The 24,576-nt window shown below is 39.0% G+C and overlaps 1 protein-coding gene across 2 annotated transcripts in view; it reads left to right on the forward strand.

Moving 5' to 3' along the window:
• The window catches only part of ATP8A2 (ATPase phospholipid transporting 8A2), a 281,480-nt gene that overhangs the window by 63,042 nt on the left and 193,862 nt on the right, over positions 1 to 24,576 (forward strand). For both annotated transcript variants that reach the window (XM_042839218.1, XM_042839220.1), the window contains exon 25: positions 24,081 to 24,253. In XM_042839218.1, the coding sequence (XP_042695152.1) occupies positions 24,081 to 24,253 (173 nt within the window). The remainder of the gene's footprint in view (positions 1 to 24,080; positions 24,254 to 24,576) is intronic.

Consider the following 24,576-nt stretch of genomic DNA (forward strand, 5'->3'; position numbering starts at 1 on the left):
AAAACAAAACAAAACAAAACAAAAAAAAAAAAACCAAACCCCAAACCAATAACAAAAACAATACACAACCAAGCACCTTTACAGTGTTATTTGGTGTTCCCTGTTAGTGTAGATACGATGAGGATTACCTTTTGTGCTAGAGAGGAAATCAAGATACTTTTTTTCCATCTTCTGCTATCATCTGCCTAAATGCTTTCAGATAAGTCAGCATTCCAGAAAACTGATCAATGTCAGCAAGATCGTTTTTAGCCAACCATCAGCTCTCCTTCAAGTAGACGCTTGGGGTGCCCCTGTGCAGTCTTTAAGCTCTCCAGTTACCAGTCAGCTTGGAACTGTAATCAACCATAAAGCATAATGCTGGGAATTTGCAAAGGAGTCTAGTTAGGAAAGAATTAATTCCTCGGTTGTACCAAGTTATTTTTTATAGCTCATTTCTTGTACAAGCTAGAGCTCATGCTAGTAAGTAGTTATGCAAGTGCCCAGTAATCAGATAAATTTCCAGAAGTACTGAATAAAAAAGGTTGTTTTCCTGCTTTGCTTTTGCAAAATAAATAGAATTTTTCACTGTGCCAAAAGTGGATATGGAAAATATATAGCTTCTCATTTAAAAACCTGCTTTAATTTGAATTTACTGTGTAGAACTACAAATTATGGCATACAAATGTCACTTGGACTTGTAGGTCTAAGTACACACAGGGCTGTGTAACCTCAGTGCTAGATTACTATTTTCTCAGGAAATAATACTAATAAGCTTGAGCTGTGAGTGCTGAACGAGTTGGGCTGTTATTTTTATTTTATCATGCTTTCCTGTTTTAGCATTCATTAACGACTGTTTTCCCTTATCAGTAGTGGTGTTTTTTTTTTGTTTTTTTTTTCCCTGTTAGTATTTTCTTGCACTGTAATAGTTTGTTTGCATGCAATGGGGGTGCTTGTATCATAAAGATTGCAAGAATGTACCTTTAGGAATCCAGAATCCAGGCTTCTAAATAACTGTTCCACAGCTGAAATTCTGGGGGAATAGGAGGGGGTAGTGTGTCTGATATTGTCTATCGTTTTTTCTCTCTCTTTCTGTCTTTGAAAAAAGCTTTTCTAAATTACTTTTCCCTTCTTGTCTTCGTCTCCAACAGTGATCATATTTGACAAGACCCAGAAAAGACCTTCCAGCTTTAGCTTTAGGCTGCAGGTATTTTAGCAGCTGGGGATTCATCCATGTAATGTCTTGTCCGTGCTGTAGGACACAGTAGCTCATATTACAGAGAAGCAGAAAGGAAAAGTGTTGACGGAATTCCATTTAAAATATGATGTCTCTTTTGTAAGATTTCTCATATGTTTGAGGAAAATGACATAGAATGCTTTTCCCCTTAAAACTATTGATGATGTTCACATGTGTGAAGGGTTATCTCTCAGTCCTTGAGTGTTACCCATATCTGTTCTCAGTTGTGTAACAAATACAATAATGGCTTCAGTTGGACAGTGAAGCAAGTATCCATTGGCTTGAAAGACAGGATTTTCTGCACCATACTAACATCTTCCTAACAAATACAGAGAAATAATGGAAACTTAAGAATGCATAATGAGGTGAACACAGGGTTTTGTTAAATGAGAAACTACCCCTGAAATGCTTTTCCTGCTTACAATAAAGCGTGATGATGGTTTTAGGTGAACAAGGCGAAGTGAATGCCTGATTTGTAGGTAAATGAGTTATGAATAGTGATCCTCTTGATTGACATGGTTAATATTACACATCTGTATAAACAATTCAGGTTGGACTTTTGTATTGAAGGGTAAGAACTAAATAGCCCTTTCTTTTCTCAGGATACTTATTTTCATATCTGATCTTTTGCTTTCATTGAACAGGAGAGAGGCCTTATTTATGTAAATTTATGGTCTGTAGTGTTTTGCGGAGGCTGGAATCTTTTTTTTCTTTTTTTTTTTTTCCTTCTATTTTTTACATAAGCAGTTTTCTCTTTTGGGGCTAGTTTAAAGCAATGAGATTGATTCACCTGCACTGTTAATTTAATGAGGGTAGCAGACAACTTGCTTTGGGATAAGAATTAGGCTATGACTAGATTGCATTTTCAGGAAGCAAATTTAGTTATATAGGCATCTGTGGTCTTATTTTTATGGCTCACGTAATACTGATTTACTACTTTGTTAAACCGTTTCCCGAAGATTAGTTTCACTTTTTAAAGAATTAGAGCATCATTCTTGTAGCTGAGACTTGATTACTTCTTATGGCTTGTTCATCCATCATAGGAAGGAGTAAATTTTCCTCACATGATAATTAAGGAAAGTTTTTTAACATTTGGGTCATACCAGAGAAATGGCTCACTGAATTTTGCTAGCTTATTGGTCTGTGTCAGAACTAGAGTTAAAGAATTCTCCATCTGTGTGAAGTTAATAGTTGTGTGCCTTCTGCCTTTTAAACTCATACACTCAGTAGAACTGATGAGAAAAATCTGTTTGAAGTGTGTAGATTTTTCACCTGCTTTTGCCATGAGGAAGTACAGTTGATGCTTACCTGAAGCAGAGATGTATAGAGTCATTTTCCCTCCGCTTTATATTTAGAAAGCAATTTGTTAGAGAAGCTAATTGGTTAGAAGTTAGGTGGTAAGATAGTTTTGAGACAAAACTGGATTTGGATATTTTGCATCTGTTTTTCTTGAGTAGTTTTATGTTTTCATTCTATGTCACTTGAGTCATGTTCATTATTTATCTAAACATAATACAGCGCTGTCATAGCAGGTTATCTGGAAATCACTAGCTTTTGTACCCTGTCTGAAACCTCCACTTCACTGTTAGCAGTATTACACTGCTCTATGAGACAATGTTTTGTAAGGAGAATGCCTCAGTCAGTCCTGATGGAATAGCTGCCACTGACTTGAAGTGTTTCAGCAGTTACATTATCCAGTGGCAAGTGATTTTACAAATAGTGCCAGAAATGACAGAGTGCCAGATTTTACAGGTTCTTGCCAAATCTTATAATTATCTTAGTCAGTCTCCTAAGCAGGCCTAAAATTTCCATTCTGAAATGTCTGAACTTAATGCTGGGAAATTTTTGTTGTTTTTGTTGTTGCCTATTTTAGAAAGTTCTGGGACCAGGAGTGTTGTTCAAAGCTGGGGTGATTCAGATGTCCTCTGAAGCTTCCATTGTGCTGGGTTGCAGCAGTGTGCATGCCTGTCGCATGCTCTGGTCCTTTGTGCTAGCAGGACAAGGACACAAGAGAATGGGTACGGAGTAAGGGCTGAGAAAGTTTACTTCACAAGCTTGGAGTTGCTCTTACTTCTTTCATCCTTGCAAATTTGGGTTTTCTGCTCCCACTGGGTAGTCCTTAGTCCTTTTCTCTTCCAACTTTGAAATAGACTAATTTAGGCAGAGGATCAGATTTCATGAAAAGCATCTACTCAGTTCTACCATGCTTTCCCTTCTACCCTGCCATGATAAAAGCAGATGGTGAATTTCTAAATTTAGTGATGGTGTTGTATTCTGCTTGTTGGTGGAGTGGCTGTATTTCATGCCAGGCCTCACCTGAGTAAAACATAGGGTTGTAAAATAATTTCTTCTGCTTCGTCATTTAAGTTCCCTTCTCAAGCTCCACAAAGCCTCCTCCTCAGCATCAGTGAGATGCACTTATCCCATGAATACTTCTTTCCTTCATTTTCCACCCCCCCTCCCCCACCCAATTGTTTCCCTCTTCTACATCGTGAACTTCTTGGTAATGTTTTCCTTCATGTAGCATTACAGACATCTCGTGACAGATTATTTGTGGGGCAAAACTAGCTGTTAAGAACATGATTTCTGTATCAGTAGTTTTTCAACCTTTTAACTTTTCTCACTCTTCCATAAATCTCAAATTTGTGCATATACATGAACTGTCATAAAGTTTAAACTTTGCAGTTTACTTTTGATTTGGTTGGCTGAACAATATGGTCTTGAAAAAGCAGAGTGTTTCCGTATGTCAAGACAGTTCTCCTCCATCCTTGCTATTAGCTCAGATAAACAATGTAAGATACTCTGTGTAACTGACCCAGTTAGCCTTATGCAGGTTAGATAATAGGGAACAGGGTTTAACCTTAGAGCTTTCACATCAGTTGGTAATGTTCAGGAAAAGAAAAAGGAAAAAAAAAGTATAGTGTGTTGTGATTGTCTTTTTATGGAAAAACAGATTGCCTGCATGTTCTCTGTCGAGGAATGTAGTACTAGTCTGCCATGAACATACTGTCTAACTGGGAGAAATCTATTTTTAATTTTGAGTAAACTCTCCTGAAAGAATACAAAGCATTCCTCCAATTTATTTATTTATAAATATGACATATTGCAGAGGTTTTCTTTTATAATTATCAGCAGACAAGAAAAAGTCAACAGCTTGCAGATTTGCTCCAAGAGAATTCTGTGAATGTATAATAGGGTCCATAAACTAGATGACAAATGAGCTTTTGGCAAGTAGGACTGCTGTAAGCTGTGTCTGCACTTAGGAATGGTTGGGTGCATGCTGTGATGTTGAGCCACTGGGAATTCTGAAGAAATATGTGGAGTTTAATGATAAGCCTGTTGTCTTCCAGCATTACATGCCGAAGTTGTGATGACTCACAAGAAACTTGTTTGGTGGTGAGTTTGGTCGGTCTGCTACTGCCTCCCTGTTTAGAACAAAATTGCCTGTTTTAAGCTTAATTCTCACACTGATAGTCATGGACAGCAACTCTCTGCATTACAGCCTGTACCATCTCTTACTGCCTTTACTCTGGGATAGTGCTGTTGATGGGGGAATTCTTCAGAAAGCCTGGAATTATTTGGAACAAATAAAACAGTCCTTTGCTCAAAGGATTTCTTGAGACAGTACTACTAGTAAATACTTGTGCAGCTTTTGTGAAAGTGCTAAAATGTGTGCTACAAGCATAGGACAACCTCTGACGCTCTTTTTGATCACTGCAAATGTTGATCATTGATGGTTTCTGTTAGCTGAGATGGAGAAGATAGGATGCTTCCAGTGTGTGCAGTTATTTAACCCTTTACATTGAAGTTTCATGTAATGCAGCTCTCTTACCATTCTGAAGCTGGTTTTGGAAAGCAACTTTGTGAAATGCCTGTGAAGCTTTTAGTTTTGCCTGCCTTATAAGCCTGATTTATTCTTTTTCTGGTCTCCTGGTTATGTTCCCAATTTATAGTGATGCCCCAGATCCAAACGCTGTTTTTCAAATGAGATTTTGCAAATGGAATGAGCTGAGTAGTTTTGAGTCTCACTGTGTACACTCATGGGTTGAGTTTTATGTTAAAGAGACAATGTGAAAACTGAAAGAGGATGAATGCATACGTGCTTCAGAATATTCACCTGAGTGCCTGCCTGGCTGTACCCAGAGGTTCTGAAATAACTAATCTGAATTCTTTACTGGGTGCTGCAGACTTCATGTCTTTATCAAGAAGACTGCCTGTCTGGTGATGCAGTGCTTTTTAATAAGCACTCTTGCTGTTTTTTCTTACCTTGAGTTTTGCAACCTGTAGTTTTCATATAATTAATGATAACTTAATAGTGATATTCTTGATGTTCGCTGATACAGGGAAGTAGTTAGTGTTGTGGTGTGAACTGACATTCTGATGAAAGGCTCTGTGGGAAATACTTCGGGTGATACAACATAGCATTGAATGTAACAAACTTCAGAAAAATCTCAGGTGGAAGCCTGGCTGTGTAGTCCATCCAATCTGCACGTTTGTGCAGTGCATGTGCCTTTGGATCCTTTACAGTCGTGTTAAGAGAACTGCTCAGTATAGAGTTGCTTTACCTTTTGTTTCAGTTAACAGTAAAGACATTAGCAACTCCAACTTAGGAAGCAACCCGGATATTAGCTCAGTTTACTTTCATATTCCTCTCAGTTAAGTAAAGCCACATAGCACTGAAAGACCTCAACTAAGACTCCTTCCCTGAGGATTCATCTCTGAGGGAAGAATTGGAGCATTCCTCTGTGTGGCTGGCTCAGGTAACAGAGGTGTTAGGTAGGAAGTTCATACTTGTGTAGGTCTACACCCAAGCACTTGCATGCTTATTAGAATAATATGTGTATCTTGTATGCAGTATTCAACCGTGATCTGTTCTGATACTCCAGAAAAGAGAAGGTAACCCCTAGGACAGCTAGCTCTTGAAATGCTATTTACTAAAGGATCAAAGCAGTAGTTGAATTGCATTATTATCAGATATCTTAATTGGACCAAAAGACTGAAAAATGATGGCGAGCATTTAGTAGAAAGCTGGTCTTAAAATCTTTGTCTATTTTCTGAATCAAGGAAAGCTCATCACTAGGAAGTTTTCTTTCAAAAGATGGAGGGATTTGGTGCCTGTTGTTAATTCCAGCTATTGTAGTTAAAGTATAGAATTCACTGAAATAACAAGATATGGCCATTTGTAGAAAGACAAGGTATCAAATTCTGCAGTAAAACTGGGGACCATTTATGCAGCTAATTGTGACCAAAGATGTCTGGCTTGAAGAATTCTGTGCTCTCAGTGGGGGAAAAAAGGGTCAGCAGAGCATATCCTTTCTGATGTGAAATTTAGTAATCTGTAGAAGTCTGGGAAAATGTGGATGAATAAAACCAATTAATAGTTTAAGAGATTTGTAAGATCTCGTTTGGTAATGTCTATGATGCTGTAGCAGTAATGTATCCCAACTTATCTATAAATAATGTAAGAAAGGAGGGACAAGTTCAAAAATTAAGAACAATAACTGCTAGTTAAATTTTTGAACTTACACTTTCTTTTCAAGTTATTAAAACTTAATTGCTATGTCTCTATTAGGTTTAATATTACTGAGTACCCAAGGGATTTATACTTCTATCCGGAGCTTGACAGACAAACTCTACAGTTCAGTAGACAGAGTTAATAGGTTTAGTAAATATTAGTAAAATAAATCTATTGTACAATATATCTTTAGGGAAATTACTCTTGTGGTTTAATTTTAAAAAGGAACACGATCTTGATGTTTTTATGGAGTTTTCTTATTAAAATTATTTTTAGTAATTGAAGAGAGTATCATGTTTATTAGATAAACTTTAATAAGACGTAAGATCCGTACGTGGGGTAAACTGATAGGGAACTAAATGGTGTGTTTTTAAAACTAGGGGAGAAAAAAAACTTTCTGAAAGTTAGTGATCACCTCAGGGATTGGTATTTATTTGACTAGAAAAAAGAAGTTTGCCTGGGGCTTTTTTAAAAGTACCTTTATATACTTGGCTAGAAAATAAAAAATGCAGGAAACCATCAGCATGAAAGCAATTGGGTGCTGTGTCCGGCTTCACTTGACTCTCTGCTGGTCAACAGTTAGACAAAGTTCAGTTTTATTTACAGTTGTTTCTTCGGCTGGACCGAAGCAGCCAGGTGATGAGGGTGCAGTATCCCAGAGCGGCAGCAGAGTTAGAGATCTGCTTCCTGAGCTGCCTGTGTGTGCCAGGTAAGTGGCATTTTACACTTGCTGTTTGTGAAGCCAGAGCAGGTGTTTGTGGTAAAACCAGCAACATTCCAACTTCACAAGTTTTGGAAGCAATGATGCTTCCAAGCCTGTCTGAAATGCCAGCGTAAAGCAGCAGTTTGTAATCGATTGGAAAGTGGTTGAATAATACGAAAGCCTACCTTACAGGCTGCCCTGAGACTCCCATATTCATTCTGCATTGTAGTCACAGAGACAGTTGCCAACAAATATGTTATTTTTCATGGATTTTTGTGCTTTTGGAACCGTAAGGAATGGATAAACGAGTCTGCAACAGAGGAAGGTGTTAGAATCAGTTATTTGTGAGAGTCTGATGGGGCCGAGAGTCTCTGGAAGATGCTCCTTCCTGTGTGATTCAGTACCTGCCACCAGCATATAACATTTTCTTAAGACATGTACTGTTGGCCACTAGAATATTCTGGGGAATCCAGCTTAGGGTGGTGGAGAAATCACTGTGGTGGTTTGGGACAGAGAAAAGTCTTTGGGTGGTGGTGGTGGTGTTTTTTTTTTCCTTTTTTTTTTGGAGGGGGTGGAAGTATGTGAAGGTAAGAAATTGAAGCAGTTTAGCTACTTGAGGTTGAAAGCAAAGAAACCCCTGTGAGAGATTATTTGGCAAGTGGTTTGTCCAGTGTTTAGGAGTCATGTGAGCTGTCTCATGTCAAATTAGGAGTCATTTATTTCAATAAAGAAATCTGCAAATCAGAGAGATTATTCTGGCAACAGAGTAAGGAAGTATCTTTGCCAAGAATGAGTCATTCCTATTTGTCAATATTGTCAGAGAGTGCTGTATTCAATGAAATAAAAAGTTATTGCTACAACCATTGTACAGAAGTGTAGTAGAGTTACCTGTTATTAGTCTCCCAAGAGCAATATAGATCTTCAGTATAACTTTTTGTGGTAGTCATTTACAGAAAATGCTTAAACTAAATATTACTCAAAATGCACCTTAATAGTAAAGAGTCATATAGGACCAAGCATGCTTCTATCACGTTTCATACCCTTATATGAGAGCTGAATCACTTGTACTGATGCTGCCTTAACTTCTGCACTGGGAACTTAAACCACTGGACAGACAAGGTAACTGATGTTTATTGGGTAGGCTGTTGAACAACGAGTCTTAGAGTGCCTCAACATCAGTCAGTGCAGCATCTGTTAAAATATGGCTGGGTTTCTTACTAGCTATTTGGATTTTTGGCTATTAGTATCTATACAGTCTAATCATTATTGCTCTCACTGCTATTCTAGTATTTTTTTAAAATCAGAGAGAAGCTTGTTACATATGTATGCTTAACAGATGCCTGGTGTTAATGGGAGCTAAAATAGACTGAATATTTCAAAGACTAAATATCACAGACTAAAATAGGAAAAAAATAAATCGTCTTTTATATCCCAATAAGACATTGAATTGAAATACGTTCTGCTACAAAAATTGGCAGTGTGTTGTTTAAGACCATGTCTGCTGCCTTATAATGCAGTTTCAATAATCCTCAGCTTAGGTTCAGATGTACAAAGGACTGGCTACAAAATCCTTTCCCATTAAGCATTTCAGGAACACATGATGCTTTATGAGCAAAGGTTAACTAGGGCCTGAAGGAAGCTCAGAGCAGGAAAGAACAGATGAATTTGTAGCATTGAAGACCACTAGCCAAGCCAAGTGTTACTACTGCTGTGTTACTATTTAAAGGTAGAATCTGTTGCTCAGATCTGCCAGAGTCTTATGAAAGATGGTGTTCTGCCCTAACTCATTTCAATGTCCAATGATGACTAAATTCCAAATTCCCACATGATAGGATTTCAATTCATGTAGTCAGATTGGTTGTCTGTGTGATTTAAGGATGACTATTTGCCACTTGAAACTACAAATATTACCTTGACTGTATGTGACTTTACACTCTAAGTAGAGCACTGAAAGTCTTCATGATGCTACCTACTGAAGTAAAGTATTCCTACTGAATTGTTTTTAGCTGCTGAACATATCTTGTGAGAATAGTGGAAAAAGTTGCAAGAAGAATATGCAACCCTGTAGGACTGGGAAAAATGAGGTCTCACATTTCCCTGTGAGTTTCAGGAGTATTGTGTACAGTCACAAAAATTGCATGATAAACTTGTGGATTTTGGGCCCTTCTGATTCTTCCAGAGACTCGTTTCTGCAGGTAAAGCATTTATTGACTTCAGCTGGGAGAAAGCATTTTGTGGATTTTGTTCTATATTAAAAATAGCACATTGCTGAATTTTGGTTGATACTTGTGACATCTCGTAGAATTAAATTGGACTGTGCTTAGCAAAGGTCATTTTTCTATTGTTGTGTAGCCTGCAGGTGCTTGGAATGGAGAACACTTCACAGTTTACTTTTTGTCCCTCCAAAGAATTCTAGTTAGCAAACTAACCAGCAATATTGTCCAGGGAGCAGCTGTGTGAAGGGCCCTCAGCATTTCATTTTCAAGGAAGCCAGTGGCCAAGCAACACTCATTCCTGCTTGCATTCTTGTTCATGGCTGAAAAAGAATGAGGAAGTTGCAAGGCCTGACCATCCTCAGGCAGTGCCTCTGAAGCTGCTGGCAGGAGGACGCTGAGTGCGCAGCGCATCAGCCTTCCCCAGCCATGCAGCCTGTGCCTGTGAGGGAATGCTGTTGGAGGGAGTCAATAAAATCTCAAGCTACTGACTGATTCTGGAAAAATTTTAGTCTTGTCACTGTCTTTTATATCTGTTAATGCAATTTTTTTTTATTTTTCTTGTTTTAAATCTCTCTAATCAAGGCTTCAGGCTGTTGAGGAGCCTCCAGCGGATCAATTCCATAACTAAGTCTAGCCTCCTCTGAGCAGTTAAGGCTGCACTGTAGTTGCAGCATATACTGAAGCATATAGGTTTGGTTTTTTGTTTTTGATTTGGTTTTTTTTTTTTTTTTTCTTTAACACACACAGAAAAGAATTGTGTTTGACTTAAAACTGAAGAAACAATCAGCAAAAATGATGGCCTCTCTGTAGTGCTCCATAGAGCCAAGTCCTGCTTCGAGATGGCAGCCTTCAGCAAGGGGCAGTGGCTGCAGCCCACTCTGTGCCATGCAGCCATGGATAGGCTGGATGCCTCATCTCCAGTCTCAGCAGTATGAATCTGGGAGCAGAACCCGTGCTGCATCATGCTTACATGCACACATGTGCTGTCAGCTGAAATGAAATCAACTGGTCCAAATAAAACTTAATTGTACGCGTTTTTTCAGCTCTCTACTTATGTCCCCTCGTTGCTCGTTCACTTGCTGTTTTTGAATTGCAAGACAAAAGATTTGCATTTTTTTGGTTTTATGAATGATAGTGGTGATCATGAATTGATTTCTGGAAAGTGGCATCTTCACATGCCACTGATGATCACTTCATTGAGCAAAATGGGTAATTAAGTTCATCAGGCTGGATTGCATGAAACCAGCTAGATAATTTTGCTGTGCTTTTTTCATTGTATGATGTAATGCTATAAAGGTTGTTCAGCTAGTTGATGGGATCCCCAGCTCAAGTTGTACATAGTTATATGGGTTTTGGAATATTTAAATAGGCATAAAACTAATTTTCTCAGGTGTTGCAGTTTTTACATTCTCTACAAATGTTAGTGTGCTAGGTAGCTTTGCTGACAAATTTCTAAAATTGAATGAGTTATTTTATCCTATAGATCTAGCAAATATTCTGTTTTTTAGTCCTGATATTGTCATTGATTTGAATGCTGAGCTACAGAGCTTGTAATTCTAGCTTTGGGACACAGGGAAAAATCCAGCTTCATACGTCTTTGTTCCAGCCTTCCCATCTTCACATTATCTTCGGCCATGGTTTAGTCTCAGGAGTGTCCAGATACAAAGTATGGCTTGAAGAACAAGTATTTTCTTTGCTCAGGATGCTCTTCAGCCTCCACCCACCCTCTTGGCAGCGTTTGTTTTAAAGAACTTGAGCATTGTTCTGACTCAAACACAAGGCATTTTCCCATTTGCTTGGCCAAGGCTTAGGCAGGGGAGTGCTGCTTTGTGGGCTGTCTGTGCTCAGTATTATTACAAGTCATGAAGGGCACAGGTGGGACTGAGGCCAGGTATGAAGAGGCCCGTCTGTTGCATCCTGCATAGTCCCTTGGATAACAACTGAAGGGCGAGGATGCCTGAATTAATTCATTAATGAGTCAGTGATCTTCAGGGACTTTAAATGAGTTTAGGAACCATTACAGAAGTCCCAGTTGGGTGGGAACAGTTAGTAAATGTGCATGTTCCTTCTTTCCAAAAGACAAGGTCTTGGAAGTACAGCTTGTATCAAATCCTTCTGAAAACACCTCTGTGTTGTTGTTTTATTGCCTAGTCAGCCATGGGTAAAAAGAAAAAAATGCATAGTCTAAGGAGCACAAGTAACCTCTGATGTTTGTCATGCTTTAAAGGTAGAAGTGAAATCTCTAAGGATATTTCAAGAACTGTAATTTCTCTCATATTTCTCTTCAATACCTGTATTGTGTCTAAATCAAAACCAGGGCTTTAAGAAAACAAGCTGTGTTAAAAGCAATCTGCTGCTTGAAAGCCAGTTTTATTACAGAGCTCGCCTGTGCTGATCGGCTGCTCTGGAACTTTCTCTGCTCCACTTGGAGAAACAGATTCTATAGTATGTGAGCACTTGAAAGGAAGACTAATACGACAGGCTGGCCTGTTGCATGCATGGGACTGTCTTGAGTAGCTTTGAGTTTATAGTTTGCTGTTTGGCTTAATACTCCAAGTAGTTTCCTTTTACTTAAGCACTAGAATAACTTTGGCTATGAACTCTGACAGTGGCATGGCCTCTGTTACTTAACACTAGCATGCAACTGAGCCATTAACTGCACAGATGCTAATGGTTGCTTTTTTAAGGGAGATTCTGGAGAGAGAAGTGGGAATGAAAGGCTAAAAATTATTGAAACAGGCTTTTCCCTAGCCCTTTTTATTAGTATGTAGAGAGGAAAATTCTGTCTTACCAACCTTGTTTTCATGTCTTACAGATTGACTTTACCATATACGAAAAGGTACAAACAGTTTTTCTTTTAAACACAAGAGATGTAATATAACTTGGAAATAGTAATTTTTGGAATTGCCTGTACTGTTCTGAGTATGAGGAAATTAGGTTGAGGCAGTCTGGTCGTGTACAAGCCAATGGACTCTATACCCTTTCCTACATATGGCGCTCTTTTGGAGAAAAGATGGGTTCTTTAGTATATATTTCATAATGTTTGTTTTTTATGTGTTAATAAGCATGGATTTTGTACTTGTTAGCACTAATAAAATTCCTTCAGTGTACTCTTAGCTACATTATTGGATGCTATTGGTCTCCCTTTCAGAGAAGTTCCCCTTTCGACACTGATTCAGAGTGATAATGTTTTATATTAGCTGGGGTCTTGTAATGGGGTACTACACCAATGCAATATTTTATGTATAATTCTATACACGCGCATATAGAGATTAACATTACTCTTTTTTTCATGGTAGTAAATTATAGGGTAAATTGCATGTCCTCACTCCAGTGCCACTTCCTTTGCTGATTTCTCCCCAGCATTTTGTGGGCATCTGAATGTACTAACCTTATTTACAGAAGCATGAGGTTAAGACACTGGAGGGCAGAATCCCACATCTTCAAGATCTAAGGCAGAAGGTTGTAGTATCTTCTTATTCTGAAGATAGCTTGTGAGCAGAAAAGAAACTTGTGAGCAGCTGTTCTTTGGGAAATGGTTTAGCAGAAGCATAATTTTCTTGAAGAGCTTTTCCTTCTGTGATAAAGCTGGACTAGTCTTCTGAAAAAGAAAAGCAGTTGAGACTTGTTTGTCTCAAAAAGTAGAAGGAATTGAAAGAGCTTATTCTGTTGAATGCATTTAACAAAGCTAAAATACTAAAACGGAAAGACACCAAGGCATTCTAGCTTGTTAGCAAAACTAAGAGGCTGCTTCCTCTTGGCAGATTACAGTTGCTTTTAATAATTACACAGATGTGTTATTGTGCAGAACAAGCATTTCTTTCTCGTGCTTCATGTCGTACAAGTCATAAACTATCTTGTAATATAAATTGTTCTCTGTGGTCAAATGACTAATATGTACTGAAAGCAATGGATAGTCCCATGTAGAGCATTTCTGAAGTAAATGAAAATTGTATAATCATCTTAATCTTGTTCTTGGTTTAAGGAGAACAAGATTTTAGTACAGTCTTTGCAATCCCCAGTCTTTCTGAGATGCACATGTGTTTCTTACACGACTGTCAAAGGCACCGTTCTGAAAGCCAGGAGCCTTTTGCAACTCTTCTCTGCCACTACACTGCCAGGACACTTCATCTGTGAGACAGCGAGATAGCTGGTTGGTGAAATGGTAAATTGTTCTATTCTGCACGAAGAGGTGAAAGCTTCTTATCCTTCCTACTTCTCCCCTGCTCTGAGCATTCAGCTCATGGACTAGGGAGATTTCATGTAAGTTCCTTAAACACACCACATGGCTGCATGCTAAGCTTAATGCTCTGAGTGAAGCTATCTGGCATTCTGCATCAGATTGGACTTCAGCACTTAACCATGCAAGTCTCAAGTGTTGAGCTGTTCGGTGCTTACAGCCACCTTGAAATACCTGACCTTAAGTTGTCTGACAATGGGATTTGTGTTTGAAATGGTGTACCCAGCTGGCATATTTGGAAATGATTTTCCTGTCATCAAACACAACTTGTAAAATACTGCTTTCATTTTTCTTTTTAAACCACATGCTGCATGTTTGGAGATGAATGCACTGCTGACAGGACAGAGGTGCCTTCAGGGTCTGTCTTCTTCCTTATTTACAGAGTTCCTTGGCTCCTGCATAATCAGTTTGTTACAGAACTGAAAACATCCTTGAATAATTATCTACACCTCTTGATGGTCCAGTTCATCTGGACTTTCAGCTGCCACTGGAGACGTCAGAGTACTGATATGATCTGTTTATCTAATTTTTAAAAGCAAAATTTGGTCTCTATGTGATAACCTGAGACTTGCTATGAAGATTAAGGACCCTATATAGGCGTTTTAGATTACTTGGCTTACTGTGAAGGAATTCCAGGTTGAAGTTGAATTAAAAGCTACGAAAATAATCTCAGTGCAACCATCTAATATCTCCGGGTCCTTCATATGGATGTTTTTCTTGGCATGGAAGGAGATCGTATTCATCAAGCAGAATCACAGTGCAATTAAATAGGCAAGTAGAGGCAGTGATGTAATTTGATGTGCTTGAAGAATCGGTTCTTGTTGCTTTGCCTCACATTCTTAGTGACTTTTGCAAGTTGCTGTATAAATGTGTAGTATTTTTATGCTGCAGTTCTTGAAGTAGGATATGGTGAGATTTCTCTCAAATGGATTTGTATAAACAGATTCCAGTATTGCTGGGATTGCATATATAATATTGTGCTATTTGAGCTTATCAAATGTATGCATTAAATATATATGGTGGTGAACTGTCTGTATGACAGTGCTCAAAGGATCACAGTGAACGGGGTTACATCTGGCTGACAGCTGGTCACCAGCAGTGTTCCCCAGGCTCCATTCCAGGGCCAGTACTGTTCAACGTCTTTGCCAGTGGTCTGGATGCAGGAATGGGAAGCATCCTTAGCAAGTTCACTATGATACTGAACTGTGAGGTGCTGATGACTCTGGAAGAATGAGAGGCCTTGCAGAGGGATCTGGATACACTGGAGCATTGAATAGTCATGAACAGCATGATCAACACTGGAGCCGAGAGCAGCTCAGCTGAAGAGACCTGTGGGTGCTGTGACAGCAGCTCAGCATGAGCCAGCAGTGTACCCTGGCAGCCAAGGGGCAAATCACAGTTTGGAGAGTGTTAAGCACAGCCAGCTGGTTGGAGATGATTCTCCTCCTATGTACAGTGCTGGTACATCCTCACATTGAGTATTGTGTGTGGTTCTGGGCTTCACAACAGAAAAAGCATGTTAAGGTTGAATGCATCCAGCGGAGGGATTGGTCAACATCTATAGACTTCTGTGGAAAGGCAGGTACTCATCATAAATAATCTTTCCAAAAGATACTGCTACTTATGCTCCTGAATTAAGTGGAAGCTTCTTTGGACTTGGTGGAGAACGTTGCTGAGACTAATTCTGAAGGAGCAGTTCTTTTATGTCGTACTTGAAGAAATGGTTTAGGAAACAGTACTACCCAGCCATTATACACTGCTACTCCTGTTCTTACCGGGCTCAGAGGATGTTAAATTTTGGCACTGCTGTCAGAGGAACCTGGGATCAAATGTCTTAAAATGTTCAGGCAGAAATTCACTCAAATTATGCTGGTTTTGTACTAGAGAAGGAATATTGGACAACTGTATATTTCGGACTTTTTTTTTGTTCATTTTAATTTTTTTAGAATTCTTTCAAAGGGTCAAAGTCAAACAATATTGGAACTTGTAAGATCAAGTTGATGTTTAACAGTGTGAAGTGTTACTGGAGTGCTCATCCAGATGAATTTGCATATGCTACCATGCTGCGAGGCTACTTGTCTGTTGGGATTTTTAAATTTGTTTGATTTCTTCAGTGAGTGACAAAAAGTTCCAGTAAAGGTGAGACTGGAGATCCTGTTGTTGGGCAGGAGCGCTCGGTTGCATGAATACAAAACAGGACCAGAACAGGAGTCAGTAGCTTAGAAGTGCATGCAAGTGAAGTGTTACGCTGTGATGAAAAAGCCAGAAGGCCAGCTGGAAATAAAGTACAGGAGCATAGCCTACTCTCTTCAACACAATCTCTGCCTCATCTATGGTACTGTTTAGCCAGGCAGCCAAAGCCTATTGTCCTTATCAATGTGAAGTTTGTATTTTTGAGTTTGTGACTTGCAGAAGGCTAAACTAGTTTTGTGGATGCTTTTAGAAACATCATCATCTTTGAGAAAGTATGAAAATGCTTGTCTGAATGTTGGTGAGTAGAACGTGGAAGCTTATGTTGTTGTAGAGTAGATTTTATTAGGACATATTCTCATATTAGTTACCACATAATTCCCATTCTGCTCTTCTTTTGAGTTTCCATTTAGATAGCCATAAAACACAGCATTTGGATCAGCTTTTATCTAAGCTTTTATCTAAGCAGGTGACACTGCATCTGGCAAACACTGCTGTGTTTGAATTTTTTTACCCCTGCAATTTAACTCTAAAATAAAAGCATTTAGAAGTATGTAACAGTACACGGAATCAGCTGTACAGAGGAAGATCTCTTGTAGGAACTTGCAAAGAAGGGGAAGCAGAGGAACTTGGCCAACAAATCCTGCAAGTGAACACGTCTACTCAAGAAATCTTCTTTCCTAGGCTTTCCAGCAATGTACTTTGCTCTCCCATTTATAGCTAAGTCTTTGTATGTTGCCTGTTGGCTTTTAGAGACTTGTTTGCTCACCTGTTGGAGTTCAGTGTAAAACTTGGAAAGCTGGCAAAGTATGTGTTTTAGAACTGAAGCAGTATTTCTTCCTCGGTTTGAGGCGACCTTTCAAGGTTAGCACTTGCACATGTGCTGTTTATTGTGCAAAGTACTTCCAGAGACTCCTCTGCCCAACAGGTGTTGCTCTAAATACTTGCATCACGTTTCACCAACTTTGATTTACGCATTAGTTTGTCTTGCCTTTACGATCGTTATCCCAATTCTCCTGTAAACTTGCGTCTGCCAGATGTCCATACAGATCCCTCAGGCATGGCAAAGAGTTTGAAGTGAAAGACTCCTCACCACTCAAGTATGTAGTGAAGCATCTAAGTTGCAATTAGGATACAGTGGACAGCTTCACGTGAATTTGAGCTGGCAAGTGTTACCTTGAGTGGAATTACACGGCGAAGTCAGCCATGGAAAACTTCTCATTTAAAACTGGGGCGGTGGACATAGCAGGCATTTCCACTTAAAATATTCTTTTCAGTACAGCAAAAGAATTGTTACATGTGATTATTCACAGCGTCTACTCATAGGAAGGAAGTGGAAGTCACAAAAAATGAAATTCTGGTACAAGAAGTTGATCTTGCACTTCAGTGTTTTCCAGAGCAATGAATGGGTTGGCAGGATGGTGGAAGAAGACAGAAATACTTAAATGGCATAGGTAGCAATGCTTTCTAGATTTCTGATAAATATAACATGTAAACTAGTAGTTGGCTGTTAGCCTAACTCAGCGGTTAGCTTAACATCTTAGTGTGGCAACTTGTTCTGTGAGGATCATCTGAATTCCTTTGAGATGGAGGAGGAAATTCAGAAAGTGTATGTAAATTGTAGAGACCAGAGAATGTACAGCTGATTTAGCGGATATTTGACTCACCAAGGTCTCAGATCTAGGAGATCTAGGATCCTCTGCTTCAAATGAACAGGGTTTCTCATCTGTCTAACTCATGCTACTTGCTATTTAGTTTTCTTTTCAGGTCCACGCACCGTTCTGTGCTTAGAATGAATTCTAGACATAGATATAGACAGTTCCAGACTGTCATTTCAGTGACACTGTGACCCTTTCCAGAGAAGAGTCAGGAAGTAAGGAAGAAGGGATTTGCAGCTCATCTTGCAGCAATTTTCTTTTTTCTCTCTGGATATCACTTGTTTTGTAAGATCAATTTAGGAAAGAGATGTTATACCACAAGATTATTTTGCTGGTCTTACTGCTTTTTTTTTCTTGGCAAATATTTGATGCTGTTTTTTGCATTGGATAACAAACTGCTAACCACTAACATGTCTTGCTGTTGCATGTAAGCTTCCCAAGTTCCACAGGGAGCACATGGACTGTATAGTGTGCTGCCGTTAAACAAAACAAAAACTTTGAAATGAAAATCTTTTAAGATTGTTATATAGCCTGTGCAGTTCTTTTAAGGACCCATTGTTTTCTGTCTTGTTTTCAGTGATGTCAGCTGAGCTTCATTAAGTTAACTCAATTTTCATTGGCTCACAAGTTCACTCTGAGTTAAAATCCTTAGTATTTGTTACATGAAATTAAAAATAATAGTATGGGAAAGCATAGGATTTGGTTGTGTCACTTTAGTTTCTTAAATACAAAGCTTGGCCTACCAGATGTTTTTTTCTGAGGCCTTAGAAAGTGATAATATACAAACATGCCATTAAAATGTTCGTTACAGATCCTGAGAGCGCAGTCTAGAGAAAAGACCACACAAACTCTCATTCAGGATGTTTTCATTTTCTGCCTGTCAACAAATTACACTCTGCTGTGCAGATTTATAGTAGTGTGCTAATCATGTTACTCTGTCTTCTGGATTGAAGCCGTGCACACGCAAAACAATAAAATCTGAAAGTTTGTTTTTAAGGCAGTAATGCAAGTAAATGGTCTACTCAAGGATGTGGTTGTGGTTGTGACTTGTTAAAATGGAAATGGGAAAATAAACAGGAAAAGCATATCGAGTAGGTTTGTTATGGAATATACCACCATGTCTTGAATTTAACTCAAGCATGAAGACTATAGTATTAACCCTTAGACACACTTCTGTGAGTCAGAATTCTTGACACATTATTAATCAAAATCCCCACTATCCATCCCCCTGGTAGTGAGTGAGTGCTCAAAAAGAGAGGAAAAATAAGAGACCCTGATTTCTTTTGCTTGCTCAGGTTGCAATCTTCATTTAATGTACTACAAAGCTCTTGTTTACTTGGTAATTATGTATGAATGGATTTTTAAGGCCTTGTGAAGCTGTAGGACTGATAATGTTGCTCTGGTTAAGCACAACACTTAGGTATGTGCTCATGTCCTCTGTTGGTTAATGAAATATTTGTATTTGAATAGCTCACTGAATCAAGGCTACTAAACAGGTGGTTGTTCTGACTTCTATTGCCTTCTATAGACCCTTAAGTCAAATGGTATCTGTATTTTTAATTTTGGGGAGAAAAATCCATCTGCCCATGTAGTAAAGTCTGGTGGGCAGGCACCTCTCCTGGGTTCTCCAGAGCAGCTGCATGCTGTGTGCAGAAAGAAAGTCTTGAGGGAAGAAAAAAGAAGTTTATTGTGGATATGTGAAGTGCTTTGTAATATTCTGGGTTTTGTTTGTTGTTGTTGTGTTGTTTTATTTTTCCAGAACTCATGATAAACTTTCCATTTAGTTTTGATGGGTATTTACCAGAAATGGTAGTGATACTCCACTGGTCTGAGTTTATTCAGACTCATTAGGACAAGTATTGATTTCTTCTCCATCATGCTTCTTCCAGTAAAGGATTGATTTATTCTTGCCTGATGTGACTCAAAGAACAAACTTTATCCCTTGATATCAAACAAGAGTAAAAGCTAGCTATCAAAGTGGAGATTTCTGATTTAGTTATCAGTAATGAGTTGCCCATGGAGGGATATTGTTTCCCTTGGTTTCCAAATGTTTGTTATCTGCTTAGTGAGGAAGTCTTTGTTATATACCCAGTGTATAAGTAGTTGGAAGAAGCAAATGTAGGAATTAGTACTTGACTGAATAAGCTATTAGGTTGTAAGTTAGGAGGAGTATATTGAGAGCTTTACAAAGTGCATTTTAAATGGGATTCCTGACATATAATTGTTGGTTTGTAAATTACTGTGGTATGTTAAATGCACTACTAATTCTGCAACAACTTGTATATAGTTCAGTGACCAGAGCATGAATTAGAGAAGGCATGTGTGTAGTCACAGCAATAAGCTATCGTCTTCTCACCTGATGAGAAACATTACCTTAGGAAGTCTTTTTTTTGCTGTGTGGCTTTATTTTGGTTCCTGCTTTTTCTGGGCAACAGATGCTGGATGTTGAACATTCCTGCTCTCTTGCCCTCAGATTCTTCTCCAGTCTGTGGTAGGGGGTGGTTGGGCTGTGGCCCTTCACTGCCCTTCCCCAAGATACAGCCTTGTTTTGTTTTCTGGACCAATTTCTTGTGGTTTCAGCTGACATTTGCTTTGTGTTTAGTTTTCAGGGAAGTGTATATAAAGCACACCATGAAGTCATAAATCTAATTCCTCACAGTTTAATGAGGCAGAAGGGAGTGATACATTCATTATTGTAATGAAGAAGGTGCAAAATGTAATCTGTCTGAAATAGCTGCTGTGTGCTGACAGTGCCCCGTGCAGGCTGTTGTCATACTAGTTAACTTAATCTATAAACTTGTCTCTTTGAGGGACTAGTTTCTTAGTTTGGTCAGAGTTTGTTTGAACCACCATCTAGAGAAAATAAATAACAAGCAGTTTCTGCTCCCTTTTTCTTCCTTTCTTGTGTGAAAGTGGCCCAGTTCTCTTCCCACTTAGGCTTACTCTGAAGAGTTCAGTCATGTAGTGGTCACTTTATCTGACAGCTCCTTCCCTCTCTTTCTCTTTTTTCTCGATTCAGAAATATTGTTTTGACTGCTGTTATATTCAAAACTTCTTCACTACTCAAAGTTCATTTCATCTCCAGTATTTGTTTTTTCCCTTGGCTACATTTTGCTTTACATCCTACTTACTCTTACTCTTGAGCTGAGATGGCCTCTGTTCCCTTGCTTTTTTTTTTTTTTTTTAACTTCCCAATGGTTCTGAATGGTAATTCAGGATTAAGGACTGCTTTGGAACAGGCATTGCTTGTGGCTCAGGAGATGCCTGAGCTGCCAGCTGCTGGGGACCAGGAGGCTGTTTTGGAGAGTGCTGGGATTTGCTTTCCGTACTTTTGGGGTTTTTTTCCGCTTTGACCACCGACATGATGTTGAGCCTCTGGTTTGATTGACTGTAGCTATTTTTGTTCGTATTGTTTCACTGTCTTTATTTGTTTGAAACTGAGGTAGACAAACTTTAGCTTTGTATGACACTTGAATTTGACATTGGCTTGAAAGTACAAAATCGTCATCGAATTTGTAATGTAGCTCAGACTTTTTCTTTATATATTTACATATTTTTTCATGGAAAGGATTATTCAAGACAAGTAAAAAAATAAGTAGCCTCTAAGCACTACAGTGCGCTCAGTCTGCTCAGTGCACTGCAGCAGTTGTGCCTTGGAAGAAGTCAGACCAAGTTCACTCAGTGTTATGCATGAAAAACACTTCTAAAATTAAGTGATTAAATAATTTCACTTGGATCTCTGGTGTATTTTCCTGTCTGAAAGAAAGCCATTCTTATTTGAGCTGGGAGTAGAAAGACAAAGGAAAAAATTCCTTTACCATGACCTTATAAATACAGATACTTCAAGATCATTGGCATAATCCTGTAGCATAAATCCTTTTAAAATACTATAATCAACAGAATGGGGACACTTTTATTGCTGGATTATTTCTGAAAAACATTAGAGCCCCAGGTAGCTTGGGCTGATTCTGCTGTTAGTGTGGTAAAGCTGCAGTTAGAAAGCTTGTGGTCACTGACGTCTGCAGTCACAGAACTCCTAGATAGCATGAATATTGCTATTAGAACCCTGTAAAACTGTATCACCAAAATGGGAGTCGGAGGAAGTGAGAAGAAACCAAAACAATCAGGTAACTCTAGCTGCTGAAAGGCCTGGAAGCACCAATATGCTGTATGACATCTGAGCAGCCGTAATTTTATTGGCACTTGGCCTCTAGCAAAAATGAGAAAGTTTGGGTTCATCAAGTCTGGTCTGCTGGCTTTTGGGGGTAAGTGGCAAGGGGTTGGGTGGCCTCTGTGGGGAGGGAGTAGGGGCTGTGCTGTGGTGGGCACAGCTGCTTCTAGCCCACTCCATAACAGCCACCACAGGACACAGCTGGGCTCAGCAATGAGATGCTGGCACCTCGGGGAAAACATATTTAGGGGGATACAGAGCTCTGCACAACAGTGTGAGGAGTGAGGTAAGGTGTGGGAAACAGCCCTGTAACATTTGCTTAGTGGGTTCTCTTGAAAAACACTTACCCCTTCCTAAAATATCAGATCTGAGTGTTAATAGATGATTTTGTGTGAGCTTAAAACACTGTGGCTATTTCAATTAGTCAAATATGCAGCTTTTCTCAGTACTTCAGTATTCGAGTTGGAAAATGTTGCTGTGCTATATGCTATGCATGGGACAGTACTTCTCAGTTGGAAGATGAACACCAAGTAGGAAGGGTTTCTGTGAGATGTTTTGGACAACTCAAGATATGTACCTGTTAGTTGTCTTTTTTGGCTAGGGACTCTAGAATTTGCAGATCCTACAGAAAATCTTGGTAGAAGCCAGACATGCATCTGCTATGTTGACATTCTTATATTTAGCACCCCTCATATAAAATAGCCATCTAGCTTTCTACAGGGGAGGAACAGGGTGATCCACGTAGTTTCCCATCGCTACATTCACAGAAACTGAATGATGTCTCAGTGATGTAGTGCTCAGACACAGCACACGCAGGCTTAAATCAAGAAATAAGAACTTACAGTGCTGGGAAGATTTTCTTTTTGTGCTGTTTATTCCCCACTGTTCCCTTCATGCGCAGATACTGAAGAAATCACTGAGTGCAGGCCTTAGTTGAAGTGATTGGTGCTCCTCAGGACCAGCAGATGTATAATCCAGAGGAACTAGTTTAGATACATTAGGGTGTTTTTGTTTTTGTTTTTTTCTATCTGTCTATTAAACAGGTGTTACAACACTTGGCAACTATTTGTGGCTTCACCATCCTTGCAGAAATCTGGATTTATAAAATGGCGAGTGGATTGCAATTATCCAAAAATACTTTATTTTCATTTCTGACAGTTATAACTCTATTCTAGTGGCTTTTCTTCTTATGTAAAGAAAAACAAAAGGTACTGTCTGTAGGCTAACACTGAAAGACCACAAATAGGGTACTTTTGAATATCAGTAAGCAAGGAATGTGTAAAACTTGGTTTAGCACAGTCATTCAAAGCTGCATGATTTTAAGATGAGCAGGAGTGCATTTTTTTTCTGGTTGGTTTGAGTGGAGAAAGCATAAGAAATCAAGTGAGGACTTGTTAAAACAAAGCTATTATTTTTGCATATGCTAATGATGATTATTATTTTTCTTTTTTTCCAACAAGAGGAAAAACTGAAAAATTATAGTCCAGCAGTTAGCGATCATTTATCATCTAGAAAGTAGTGTTGGGTTTGCTGGCTATTCAAGCCTTTGCTTTTCATTTTCTGCTATCCCATGTGCCCTGAGTCAGGGCCTTCTCTTTCAAAAAGTGTACACATACTGCAGATGATGAGAAACTTCTTGAACCACTTAGCAGTAGTTGTTAACTCTGCTAGACCAGATAGTTAAGCTAACCTGCATAGTAAGAGAACTGACTGCTTTCAGCATGAATTTCATTGCAGTGGGACTGGCTGAAGTATTTGGGGTGATAGTGAACACGTGATTTTTCTCAGCAGTAGCTGTTTGGGGTAGAGAAGAGTGAACAAGTATTAATACTTGGGATGGTGTTGAAAGACATGAGAGGCATTGGGTTTTAGCTGCCCTGAAGTTTAAGAGGATGTACCGCAACTGCTGTGGGCTCCTACATCACTCAGGCATGTGTAATGAAGGTGTCAGTCTGCACATTTCTGTATAGGGGCATATTTTCAGTATAGAGGCGTGTATTCCTCATCAGCCTGACTGTTGTGTGACTCAACCTAATGTCTCTATGTGAGGTCCTGTTAAAATGCTGTTCTCTTCAGTGCTACTGCCCACTATTGCATAGTACAGAGATGCCTTGTTACAGTTTGGATGCATTTGCATATAAACATGAAACATTTACTTCTGTTTTATACTTCAGGCAACAAGAGCTTCTTTGACTCACCATTGTAACAGTCTGGGGGACTCCTTGGGCAAGGAAAATGATATTGCCCTGATTATTGATGGCCATACACTGAAGTATGCCCTTTCATTTGAAGTCAGGCAGAGCTTTCTGGACTTGGCACTCTCCTGTAAAGCAGTCATTTGTTGCAGGTAAGAAATTCGGGAATTTATTTTAACGGTAACAGAATGGGCATGAAGCTTTATGAAATTTCCTTGTATGTTAGCTTTCATTTCATACTTAGAGTATACTATTCAAGAAGTAAGCTGCAGTCATGAGCCACTTGATAAAGTAATTAATGTCTCTGCTGTGGAACTGTTGAGAAGCTGGGGCTGTGTTGGGAGAAGCAAAGGAGAGCTATGGAGAAGTATTACTCGTATATTGCAGCCAGCTCTGTGAAAGCATTCATAAGACTGACCAACAGGCCAACGGAGTTGAAGATTTCAATTCTACAGGATCCTCTTTGGTGCAGCAG

Source organism: Centrocercus urophasianus, unplaced genomic scaffold (genome assembly GCF_019232065.1).
Source record: "Centrocercus urophasianus isolate 14NV4802_14NV808 unplaced genomic scaffold, USGS_Curo_1.0 seq_9, whole genome shotgun sequence".
NCBI classification, from domain to species: Eukaryota; Metazoa; Chordata; class Aves; order Galliformes; family Phasianidae; genus Centrocercus; species Centrocercus urophasianus.